Source organism: Trichosurus vulpecula, chromosome 9 (genome assembly GCF_011100635.1).
Source record: "Trichosurus vulpecula isolate mTriVul1 chromosome 9, mTriVul1.pri, whole genome shotgun sequence".
Lineage (NCBI taxonomy): Eukaryota > Metazoa > Chordata > Mammalia > Diprotodontia > Phalangeridae > Trichosurus > Trichosurus vulpecula.
In genome coordinates, this window is record NC_050581.1 from 191,097,831 (window position 1) to 191,111,017 (window position 13,187).

Sequence of the window (13,187 nt, forward strand, 5' to 3'; positions counted from 1 at the left end):
CCCAACTCAGCCCAATGTATGACCCACAGGAGCCAATCCAGTCAGCCCTCGGAGGGCCTTGCCAACACCAAGGCTGTTCTGAGCTACAGCCACATCACAGGAGAAGGGGCAATGTAGTCTGGTGGTTAGAGGGCTAGTTCAAGGCCAGACTCTGACACCTACTGCTGTGTGACTCTAGGCAGATTGCTTCACCTCCCTGTGTCCCAAGGCCACTGAGTTATCCATCTGAATCACCAGTGTTCCCATACAAGGCGTCACCCACAACAGGGGCCCCAGAACACAGGCTTCTCACAGGCTCCAGAGTAACTGGCCATCAGCCTGCACCCCATCAATTACTTTAAAATCAATGAATCACTGGGATCTTAGAAGAAGCAAAGATAGCCCCGGGGGTCAGGAGCAGCAGAGGGACCTGGAGGGAGGTGGCAGAGCTGCTGTGACTGCAAGCCTGGTGGCTTCCCTCCTCACAGTGTATATAGCAGGTTCTTAACTGGAGAATGGCATTTCCTACCCCACCTTTGGCCAGAATGTGCAGTAGGGCACAGAGTGACGGCTCTAGCCTCAGAGGAGCTGAGTACGACTCTCTCCTCTGATGTTTCCTTTGGGAGTGACCTGGGCATGTCATTTATCCCCTCAGAAGCTGTTTCCTCTTCTGGACACCAAGGGGACCGGACTAGATGGCTCCAAGGTCCCTCCAGGCACAGGACACAAGGGAAGAGGGCCCCTGGAGAAGGTGACAGGAAGAGATCACAATGCTGGGTGATCACAGCCAGCACCTTCTCAGAGCTGCTGTTTAGACAGAGTGACATGTGGCAGCCTGACTTTAAGATGCCAATTTCTACAGACTCATTTCTCTGAACCAAAAAGAGTAATCAATGTCGCGTAAACCCCACCAGCACCTCCATGGATGGATGGATGGATGGAAAGAGGGAAGAAAGGAGGGAGGGAGGAAAGGATGGACGGATAGGTGGAGGGACGTATTGATGAATGGATAGATTAGATGGATGCTGGCACTCACAGCAGCAACGTTGAGTTTGCTAAGCACTTAACATACATTATCTCATTTGGGCCTCACAATAACCCACTGAGACAGGAAATGATTCCATTACAAAAAAGGTCTCAAGAGAATGAAACCAGAAATCGGTTGCTAACTAAATTCCATAAGTTTTTTTATTCAGAAGGCACTTACCAAGTCCCTACTGTGTGCCCAGTCAGCACTAGATGTTGGGTATAGATACAAGGACCACCATGAGACAGCCCCTACCCTCCTGGAGCTTGTGTTCCTCCCCACCCTCCCTACCCCTACCCACAGCAATGCACATGCACAAAAATGACCGCAAAGCTTGGCGACGGCACTGGGGTAGCCCCCTCAACTTCCTCACACCCGCACGGAGCCAGGAGCGAAGGAGAGCCGAAGGTGTGAGAGCCACCAAGAGACGAAGGAGCTGGCTTTGCTTCCATTCCCAGAAGCTGCATCACCTTCCAAGAAAAAGGGAGTTTTGTTTCTCTACTGAGTGATATGGCCGGGTATGAGGAATTTCCTTGATGAATCCGACCACAGAAAATCTCTCCAGTCAAATCCTCCACACTGATATCCTCCATTCTATGGAATTCCATCTGAGTGAGCAGTCCAGAGATTTTGTGGAGGTTGGGGAGGGGAAGGGAAAGAGGGGCGGGAGGAGGATGTTAGGATTCCCTCACCTGGGCACCTTGGGTGTGGCTCAGCCTCCATAGGCGGAGACAGCTGTCACTGAGCTGCCAGCATCCCTACAGGGAACCCTAGAGAAACACTAGAAGTAATCGGCCATCAAATTCTCCTTATTTTATGTCTCATTATAATGGAGGTGACCAGAGGCTTGAATAATAAAACTAAAACATTCTCATTCTGCTGTCAAAGGAGATAATGCTTCCCTTCCTCCCCACATAAAGCAAGCAGCCCTTCTGAACTGGGGGTGGAGGAGTGGGGAGGGAGAGAGATGTCAATAAAGCTGAAAGCAGGAATCTCCTGGGACGAGGAGTCACGAGTCAATTCAATCCAACAAACATTTATTAAAAGTCTCCCATGTGCCAGAGACCGTGCTAGGAGGAGCCAGTGAACATACAGAGACAGGAAAGAAACAATCCCTGCTTTCCAAGAGTTGAAATTCAGTGGGGGAAGAAAGCAGTAAAGGGAGACAGAATTCATACACAGAGAAGCAAATAAAAGATACATAAAAAGTGATTACAGGATGGAGGAATCAGAAAATCAGGAATCCATCAGCAAGCATTTTGAAGCCCCTACTATGTGCCAGGCACTGTGCTAAGGAGCTTATCAGGAGAAACAACACATACACATATAAGAAGAGAGCAATCGGTCAGTTAACAAGCATGTATTAAGCACCTTCTGTGCACCAGGCACTGAGGACCTAAGGACAAAACTGAACCAGTCCTTGACCCTCTACAAGAAGCCTTTCCCAACCCTCCTTAATGCTAAGATAGCCTTCCCTCTATCGATCATTTCCAATATATTGTGTCTGTGACTTGTTGGCATGATGTCTCCCCAATAGACTGTGAGCTCCTTAAGAGCTGGGACTGGATTTTTGTCTGCCTTTGTATCCCCAGTGCTTAGCACAGTGCCTGGCACATAGTAGGTGCTTAATAAATGCTCATTGGCTGACTGATCTGGAAATCACCACTTGGAGGCACCAACTCTAGGCAAAGGAACTGTGCCTCCACTCCCCATTTCTGACACACTGAGACTCTCCTAAGAGAGACCAGAGAATGAAGGGACCACAGGGATCAGCCAGGGCAACCCCTCATTATACGGAGGAGGACCAAGGCCCTAAGGTCACACAGGTAGAACATGGAAGTCAGAATTCGAACCCAGACCCTCTAGCTCCAAATTTAGCATTCCTTCGGCTTCCCAGTAGTGACTAGGAACATCCCTAAGGGCTGGGGCTCTGGTTCAAGCAGCCTCCCCTTCTCCTGGCACCACACCCAACAGCCTTCACCAAACCTAGCAAAAAGAAAAAAGCTGACTCCCCAGAACAAGAGAGGCCTGGCTCATTTTACCGTCCAAGAAAAACAGACCGAGAGAGTTCAGTTTAAATACTGCAAGGTATTGCAGGTTGCTTTCTTTTCTCTAACTTGTCTCTGGTTTGGGAGCTCCTCAGAATGCCCTTCCCTCTTTCTCCTGGGGTTTCTGGGTCATCATTCCCAGCATCAGTGCCGTTGAAGGCTATTTGGTCACTCTGGGCCTCGTATCGCCGCCCCCCCACCCCGGGGATAATCAGACACCCTTGACACTATTTAAGGGCAGGGCTTCTCTACCTCCCACTTCCAGTCACTGGTTTGGTTCCTCAAACAGGGCTGGCCTGAGTAACCTCTGTGCTTCCTTCCAGCCCGAGCACTGAGATCGCCAGACAACCCCAGACATGAATGGAGGAAGCGAGCCGCCAGAGAGGAAGGCAGCTGGGTCATCACCCAACTCCTTCCCAATCCAAAGGGTGTGAAAGAAATTCATTTTCGAAGGCTGGAAGCTGGCCTGGGCCCCTTTATTTATATGACTGGGTTTTATCATTCCCGGATCAGCAGCTGAGTAACTCTTCCATATCGAAGAGCGACGGACACAGTGGGCTTTTGTCCGAGGCCGCCGGCATCTGGGGCCCTGCTCCCATCAAGAGAGTGTTAGCCGGGAGCCACTGGGACAAGGCAGCGATAAGGAACTGGTGGCTCAGTGCTGAGAAGGGCACTCCGAGGCACTAGAGAATAGGGAACCTGGCCACTTCAGCCTTTGGTTCAAGCTGACATCAACTCCATAGTAAGAATCAGTCTCACATTCCGGTGGCAGAACGACAAAATCTCAGAGGTCACCTAGTCCTGGGGCCGAGCAGAAAAAAAGGCTCCTCGGACATCAGCTCGAAGGATCTCAGATCTAAAGCTGAAGAAAAATGAAGGGGCATCTAGCCCCACCCCTTGTGTTACAGCTAACACAACTGAGGCCCAAGAACGTGAAGGGGGACTTGTCCAAGGTCACATAGGTAATCGGCACCAGAGGCAGAATTTGAACCAGGGTTTTTTGACTCCACAGTGTTCATTCCATTGTAGCATGGGAAGGGACCTCAGAGGCTGTCTTTCCAACTCCCTCATTTAACAAATGAAGAAACTGAGGCCCAGAGAGAAGTGACTTGGACAAGACCACTCAGGATCATAGATCTAAGGCTGGAAAGTGCTGCAGGAGCATCTATTATACAAGAGGAAAATGACAGAGGGAATTTAAGTGACCTGCCCAAAATGAAAGAAGAGGCAGGGCGAGGAGACTTGAAGCTGGGCCCTCAGACTCCCCAGGCAGGCTAATGCCTCTGTCCCACCCTTCTCCTCCCTAGATGCTATCCTGCATCAGCCCCAGACAATGTCTTCAATATGCCCTGTCGGGGCACAGGGACTCCTGGGCATGTTATGGGTTAGCCATCCTACATCAGGAAGGCTCAGAGTCCGGAGCTTACCTCTGACACAGGCTGTGTGACCCTGCACATGTCCGCAAACTTCTCAGTGCCCCCAGCACCACTCTCAAACCCTCATTACAGAGCAGGTGAAAACCTGCATTGATAGAATACACCAGTAGCTCCTTATTCCTACGACAAGTCCAGACCCTCCTTGCTCCCAAAATCAGGCGTTCGCTGTACCCTCAGTGTTACATCTTGGACCATAGTGGGGCTCCCCAGACCCAGCACAGGTTATCAGTGGAGCAGCTTTATTGTAGCCAGCTTTCTGAATCTGGGACAGAACATGGTGCCTCCACCAGGAAGACTTGGGACCCTCTAAGTTATGGATGTGGTATCTCCTTAGCTTTGGAAGGCTGTAGTTAGGTAGAGTGACATAATTATCACAACAGTAATAATATTAATAAACACATCCCTGCTGGTTGCAGCTACCTCACAGCAAATAAGATCACAACCTGAAAACGAGAAGGACGCATCCTGAGCCAGTATCTTTCGCAGACTGATGATGCCTGACCCATCCCCATCCTACAAATACAGATACAAAAATGCCCTGGAAAACTCAATCAATAAACTCTACTGGAACCATAGCATTACCACGGACCAAACTATTGCCCACAATCCCCGGGACACAACATTGATCCATAAAGTCTTGAGAACAAAGTTGTTCATTATATTGAATACTCATCATCAGCAGACTATGAGGAAGGGAAAGCATCTGAAAGCAGAGAGAGGCCTAAGAGGAGAGTCATGAGGGAGCTGGACGAGGTGCATGTCACCCCAACATCCCACCTCCTACCAGAGCTGTACAAAGGAGGCTCTCAGTGATTCTGCCAAAGATGAGCCCATTTCTTTTATCAAAACATACAAAAATCATCTGCAGGGTATTAAACGCAAATGAAGAGCAGGATCCCCCCATGCCCCAAGATAATGACTTGCCCCTCAATCCCATCAACAGCCACTCGAATCATGAGATGATGATGATACTGCTAGAAGGGCAGTGTGGCCTGGGGAGAGGGCACTAGCCTTGGATTCAAAGATCAGCATCTTCCCAAGTCCCCTCAAGCTCTGAAGCTAGGATCCTAGGACCTTATAATAATAAGAGCCAGCTTTATACAGACACTCATCCACTACATCTGATCCTCACGACGACCCTGGAAAGTAGGGAGTCTAGACAGCATTGCCCCCGTCTTATGGATGAGGACACTGGAGGTCAGAGAGGCTAAGTGATTTCCCCATGGTCACACAGCTGGTGAGTCAGGGTTCAAACCCCAAGTCCAGGATTCCTCCCTCCCCTCCCCGCCTCCCACCACTACGCCATGCTAATTTTAAGCAGATCATGGATCTGACCTAGAGGCCACATTCCTTTGATGTCTGCCTAGTCCAAGGCGCTGTCCTCCATATCTCATTCATACACACACACGCACGCGCGCGCACACACACACACACACACACACCCCAACTCTTATGTGGAAAGGCTAGCCAAGCAAAGATGGGCAAAGTTTCACTCCATCTATAAAGTACTAAATTTAGAATCAACTGAAGAATCTTGGCGCTTGAAGGGAGAAAAGCAGTAGACATGAAGAAGAGAATGGCATCATTGTAAAATTATTTTTAAAAATTTCCTTTCTTTCTTTAAAAATGCAATGCTCTCCTTTCTTTCCTAAGTCTTCATCACTTTTCTCAAATAGGGCTGGACTGATGACCCATTCCCCAAGGGCTGGGCCTCCTCCACATGGTGCTTGGCTCTGGGATGGACAGCCTCTGGGTTCACCCACCCCATCCATTCGCTTTTGAGGACTTTGCTGCTCCCTCTTCTTCTAATGAGACTTTCTGCCTGCCGCCTCCCTTCACTTCAATTCATTCATAATAACTAGGAATGTCATTTGGTTAAATTTAGAACCAAAATCTAGCCAGCCAAAATTAGTGAAAACAAAGGCAAGACAATAACTGATTAAAGAGAGATTATAAAGGTGTTAAGTGAGCAAGGAAAAGGAGAGGACCATTTAAACCGTGTACGTTCTGTACAGAGTTAGTTAGAAAGAGTAGGGCCCCTGGACACTACAGCCTTGGCCCAGAGGAAATGTATGAGGTTGGTCAGTCATTCCCATACATACATGTTCCCCAATAGGCCGATAGCTCATCTTCATTATACCCTGTTGGGGGAGATGGGGACTAACAGTTGCATTATTGGTTAGCCACATTATAGTGCGTCTTTACTAGACCTTCATTGCTCCATCTCAGGGGCACAACTTAACCTGTGGCCTATCTGAAACCAAGTTATGGTTGAGACTTGATTTCATTTCTATTCAATTCCTATGAATCTTTGGAACAATAACAGCCCAGCTTCAGGCCAAAGGGGGCAGGAAGATCTTTAATCTGACTCCTAATATTAAAAATAAGAGCTGACATTTATACCAAACTTTAAAAATGTGTAAGTCAGTCAACAAGCATTTTGTTAAATGGGCCATTTGCTGTTCAAGGCTCTGAGAATATGAAAACGTAAACGGAATAATTCCTGCCTTCAAGGAGCACTCAGTCTGTTGGACAAAACCAAAGAAAATACAAGGAACTCCTTCTTGGATGGGCCTTCTGGAAGACGTAAACTGGGCAGCCTCTGGAAGGGCTGGTTTAAACACTGTGGGGGCCAGATGCAATGAGCTTTCTGGGGGCTGGGTCCTCCCTCCCCACTCCAGGCTGACTTCCCAAAAGTGCAAGGCCAGTCACGTCCCCTCTGTCCCACTCAATCAGCTCCAGTGGCTGGCTGCCTATCACATCTAGGCTCAAAGCTTTTATAACCTGCCCCTACAAACACACATCTGCCCGTCTTCTTCCATCTCCCTGGCCACAGACACACACCTTCCCATCTTATACCTCCCTGGCCACAAACACACACCTTCCCATCTTTCTTACACCTCCCTGGCCACAAACACACACCTTCCCATCTTCTTACATCAGCCCGGCCACTGACACCATACATTCTTTGACTTAGTGACACTGGCTTCCTCCACGTTCCTTGCCTGAATCCAGGCATTTTCTCTGGCCATCCCCCTGGCCTGGAATGCTCTGTCTCCTCATCTCCACCTCCTCGCTTCCCTGGCCTCCTTTGAGAAGCAGCTAAAATCCCACCTTCTGCAAGAAGCCTCTTCCCTAAGGCACCTCTGAGATTATCTCCAATATGACCCCAGATGTGTCTCATTTGTACTGAGCTGCTTCCACCTGTCTCTCCCCATTAGACTGGGGTGGGGGCGCTACTTGGGGCCTTTCTTTGTCTCCCCAGCAATTAGCACAGCGCCAGGCACATAGTAGGCACTTCATCAGTGCTGCCCCCAAACCTATCACTCAACACTAAAGCTGCAGGATTAGAGACAGTGTAGTACAATGGCTGGAGCCCCAGACGTGAAGCAAGGACAACCCGAGTTCCAATCTGGTCTGCTGACAGTTACTAGCTGGGTGACCATGGGAAAACCACTTAACTTCTCCGAAGCCTAGTTTCTTCATCTGTCAAATGAAAGGAAGAGACTTGTCCTACTGCCCTCACAAGGTCGCTGCCAACTCAAATAGATTAATGTGGATAGTCTCTTCAAAACCGCCAAGTGTACATGTCAGTTATTGTAAGTGGCAGGAGGGGTCCGGTCCAGTCCACTTCACACACCCCCTCTTCCGTGTCTGTGTAATCAGCCCCATTCCATCGTGAGCCCCTCGAGGGCAAGGATCGTATTTGCACACAGTGCCTGGCACACAGTAGGCACTTAATAAAAGTTTGTTGACTGACAACTTTGCTGCTATCATCATCCCAATTTTACAGATGAAGACACCGAGACTGAAAAGGGTAAAGTACTTGATTCAGGGTCACACAACTAGCAAAGGTCTGAGGCAGGATTTGAATCCCCAGCCCAGCCCTCTATCTAGCCTACCTAGGTGTGCTGCTATTTCATTCTCGAACACATCGGACAGCTGCAGCCTCCAGAGTGACCCATTCGGGGGCCTGGGCCAAGCATAGTGCTCCAGGCTCAAGGATGGAGGAATGGTCTCCTACCCACCTGAGTGCCACTTTCCATTTAACAGATTCAAAGCCCAAATGGCGCATGCACACGCATGCACACACACACCAGAGACTGAGGCAGCAGGCAAACAGTCTCATTAGAAGAAGACAAATAGCCTAACAGGCTAATGGGTTGGGTGGGTAAACCTAGAGGCTGCCTCATTCGGAGCCAACCAGCACATGGCTGAGGCCCAGCATGTGCGGAATTGGACAGAAGAGCTGGAAATCCATCCCACTGGGCCCAGGCCTTCTGCCTCAGGACACAGAGGCTTTATCAATTGTCTGGCCTTCTACACATCCCTTCTTCTTCCAAGAATATTGGAGGCCTCAGTTCTCCAAACCAACTCATTCCATCAGCCTGCATCCGATTCAGACCACCCTCCCTTTGTCCCAGGGATGACAGTGAATGAGGCCACTGGGCTTCTCCAGAAGCCTGGGCAGAGATGCTGCCTCAGCTGAGGAACTCCCAGGGAGGAAACGCTCTCTCCCAAAGCAGACTGGCTCCTGCTCCTTCCTTGGAGTCTTAGAGTTTCCAGGAGAAGCCATTCTTTCTGACTCCAACCTGCCTCTCAAGAATAAACACTGACATATGAAACTACAAGGTGTGCAAAGGATTTTATGTGCATTTTCATCCCCACAACATCCCTGTTAGGCAGAGAACACAGGCATTATCACCCCCATTTTATAGACAAATAAAATGGGGCACAGAGAGGTCAAGTGATTGGCCCCGAGTCACACAGCCACCATGTCCAAGGCACTCTCCTACCATGTTACTTACTCTATACAGAGACTTGGCTGCCACTAGGGGGGCCCTCCAGGGCCCAGGAGGAATGGTCAAGGCCCCAGGTGCCTCTCTGCTGGATTCTAACCAGGAAGGACTACAGGGCACAGGCCAGCACTTCAAGAAGCCTTCCAATTCTCCTCTTGCCCAGGACTGTCCAGGAGGAAACAGGTTTGTTTGTTTCTTTCCTGGTTCTCTTTCATTCAGATGTCTTGGCATTAAAAGCTCCTGCTTCAACAGGTGGGGCTTTAAACAGCCTTTATGGCCACCTGCTGGTTGGCAGAGCCCGTGGGGCACATGTGGATTCCCTGACCCATTTAACAGTCTCAGCTGCAGCCCCTCTCTCTATTAATCAGTGACTTGGATGGAAACCTGGAAGTCACATTTATCCCAGCTGCAGATGGAGCAAAAATAGGATGGGATCAGCAGTATCCTAGCGAGCAGAATCCAGCAATACCTCAGGGGCCAGGCCCACAGTTCTCAAATGCTTTGGTCTCAGCACCCTTTTACACTATTAAAAATGATCGAGGAATCCTCCCCAGAGAGGTTTTGTTTCTGTGGGTTGTCACTATCGATATTTATTATATTAGAAATTAAAAAGTCTTAGTATTATGATGAAAATACTTTTGACCTTGCAGACCCCGCCCTGGGCGAGGCCAACAGGCCACCTAGACCAAGATAAATTTTACTAGACATAATGAGAAGTCTTATCCTTGGGATCAAAAACCCAACTTCAAAAGTACAAAGTCGGGGAGAGGAAGGTGTAACTAATAGTGGACCATGTGAGAAAGAGCCGGGAGGGCTACTGGACCGCCAGAGGGATATTAGCCCACAATACCTCCCCTTCCTTGACTCATTCCAAAGACAGCTAGCAAGCTTGGGGGCTACACTGAAAGAATCATAGGATCCAGGAGGGAAAAGAAGAGGGCAGACTCTGCTGTTCTCTGCTCTGTTCAGGCCTTGTGGGGGGGGCGGGGAGTTCAGCTCTGGGCATCACATTGGAAGAAGGGCCCTGTCAAGCTGCCCCAGAGAAGAGGGACGCAGAGGGTGAGGGGGCTGGACACTGCCAGTCCCACATAAAATCGACTGAAGGAACCAAGAACACTGAACCTGCATAAGAAAAGCTCCAGGAAAGAAGGTTATGAGGGCAGTCTTCAAGAGTCAAACGGGTCATCTATCTGTCACATGACAGGGGAACTGACCTGGTTCTGCTTGGACCCAGAGACTAAAATGAGAAGTAATGGCTGAAAGTCCCAAAGAGACAGTTGGGTGAGATGGCACCAAAAAAAAAGTTCCCAACAGAGAAGTATTGGCTGCCCCAGGAGGCAGTGGGCTGCCTACTGCCCCACCCTGCCCTCTCCCCACCTCCTAACTTGCAGCAAAGGCTGGAATGTTGGGAGGCTGGAGAGGGCAGCCAGTGCCATGTTTGGAGGCTTAAGTAGATACCCTCTGATGTTCTTCCAGCTCTATGGTTTGGGGATAAGGCTCAAGGATCCCACTGGCTTATCCCCCTGTAGAGAAGCAAGCTCTGCCCTAGAGTCTCTTCCAGCATGGAAATGCTAGGATTCTCATGATGCTGGATTCTAGAAGACCCTCCTTACCTTCCCAGAGACCCCTGGGAAGATCCTGACCCTTCACAAATGTCCACTCCCTTGGCCAGCCTCAGCCTAGTCTCTGTGCCCCTGATAGCAGCCCTGTCCTCCTCCCCCAGCACCAAAGGGCTGCGATGGGCTGAGCCTTTAAGCGCCTCTTCCACAAAATCCAGACAGCAGGGCTTTCTCCAAGCTGGCCTCCCCTGGCAGGATGGACTTCCTTGTCTTTGAGGGGCCATGGGCTCAGACGCGGTCCCAGCCTGACAAAAGGAGTCAGCCTCACCCTAGAATCAGTAGGACAGAGGGAGATGCCCCAAGCTTAAGAAACAAACCCAAAAGCCTTTAGGGGTCCCATCTGTCAACCTCAGCAACACAAGCGGCTACATAGTACCCAAGCAGGCCTGCATGAGGGAGGGGAGGAGGGAGAGAACAATGAGAAGGAATCAGAGCCGAAGGGACCCCAGACACCATCTAGTCTGACCCCTACCTGAAGGACAATTCCCCTCTACAAGATACCAGTTCAAATCCCACCTGAGCCTCTAGCTGTGTGACCCTGGCTAAGTCACTCGACCTGGCTGAGCCGAGTTTCCTCATCTATAAAATGAAGGGGTTCGTCCTTCCCCTCTCAATCTAGGGTCCTCTGAATTCCCCGAGGATCCCTGGAGAGCTCCCCTCCTCTCTCAGATGAGGAGCCTTTGACTCCCAGCTCCCGACCTCGGGTCGATGGCTGGGTCAGCCTCTGCTGGCAGACCCTCTCAGGGCCAGAGAGCCCCGGCCTCCCTATCTCCAGGCTGCCCCTTCTGCTGGGCAATGGACTGACTTAGGAAGCTTTCCCTGCGCTCCCGGGCCGGAGGAAGGGCTCAGGGCAGCATCGGCATAAGGGTGGACGGGAAGGGGGAGCGCCTTTCCCGGAAAGTTTGCTTGCCGGGCCTAGTAGGGAAACGGGGGCTGTTACTCAGCCTCCTCCCATGCCCGCATCAACTGGCCAGAACGGAACTCCGTCCCGGGCCAGGGGCCTCCGGCGCCCCGCCACCCTCAGTCCCACCCTCCGAGGTCCGTGCCAGCCCCTTCCCAGACCGGTTCGGAAGGGAGAGCAGGGGTTGGGGAGCGCAAATATTTAAATCTCCAACACGGGAGGCCGCCCGCCGCAGCTCCAGGCTCCTCCCGGAGGCTGGGACTGAGCTTGGCTTGGAGGCGGGCGGAGGCTGGGGCGCGATGGGGGGCTGCGAGGTGGGGTACGGCGGGGGCAGGATGCGGCAGGCTGCAGAATGGAGGGCGGCTGCAGGCGAAGGCTCCTGGGGCAGAACGGGGCGATCTGCGGGATGGGGGGAAGGCGGCCCGCAGCCCGATCGGGGGTCGGGGGTACTCACCAGCGGGTGTTGTCGTAGAAGTGCTCCAGCACCGCGTAGCCGAAGAAGGAGCCGGGGGGCCCCTGGTAGAGCACGGCGTGCTCCGGAGCCAGGTTGTAGGCGGACGCCCCGAGCGCCAGCGCCGCCGCCCCGAGCGCCGCGAGCAGTGCCCCTAGCCCCCCGGGGCCCCGGCGGACGCCAGCCCGCATCCCGCAGTCCCTGCGCCCCCGGGCCCGCGGCAGAGCCAGAGCCCGGGGATCCCAGGCGAGCGAGCCCCTTTCCACGCGTCTGCCCCACCGGGCGGTCACCCGGTGCACGCTCCGCGCTCTGGGCCGGGCCGGGCTGGGGCCGAAGGGGTGAGCGCCTTGGGCGTGCGGCTGTGGCTGAGTGTGAGCGCGTGTGCTTGTGTGCCTGTGTGTGTGTGTGTTTGCTCCCTGGGCTGTGGGGGTGGGCGGCGGGGTGCCGAGATGGGGGGCGCGGGTAGGAGGGTCCCTTGGTCCGGGAGAGGAAGCCCCAGCTCAGCTCAGCGATCCCCACAGTGGGGCTCGGGAGCGGACTCTGCGCTCTCTCCAGCTCTCCGGCCGCTGCCTCCCTACGAACCTCCCACCTCCCGCCCCCTATCGGGGCCGGGCCGGGCCGGCCAGTCCAGCCACAAAGCCTGAGCCACAGTGCCCCCTGCGGGCCGCGGTCGCGCCCTGCCCCGCACTCTGGCCGACCTGCCCCTAGGGGGAGATCTGGGCTGGGGGGCTGTCGGATCCGTACGGGGAGGGGGGGTGCTGAGCTCTGGCTCCCGGGTCCTCCCCCGACCCTCCCAGAAGAGGCCTCTCCCCTCCCCAAGCGCCTTCCAGCCGTAGGCACCCCTTCTTCACGCCCCTGGAAGTGCAGTCAAAAGGACCCTCCAAAAGTCCCAGGCTACACGGAGGTCCCTCATCCATCCCGTCCTTG

At 52.4% G+C, this 13,187-nt stretch overlaps 1 protein-coding gene across 1 annotated transcript in view; it reads right to left on the bottom strand.

Moving 5' to 3' along the window:
• Positions 1-12,451, bottom strand: part of ITGA9 (integrin subunit alpha 9) — a 349,120-nt gene extending 336,669 nt beyond the window's left edge. Inside the window, exon 1 of the mRNA XM_036738550.1 lies at positions 12,264-12,451. Coding sequence (XP_036594445.1) covers positions 12,264-12,451 — 188 coding nt within the window. The remainder of the gene's footprint in view (positions 1-12,263) is intronic.
• Positions 12,452-13,187: the final 736 nt, after the last annotated feature.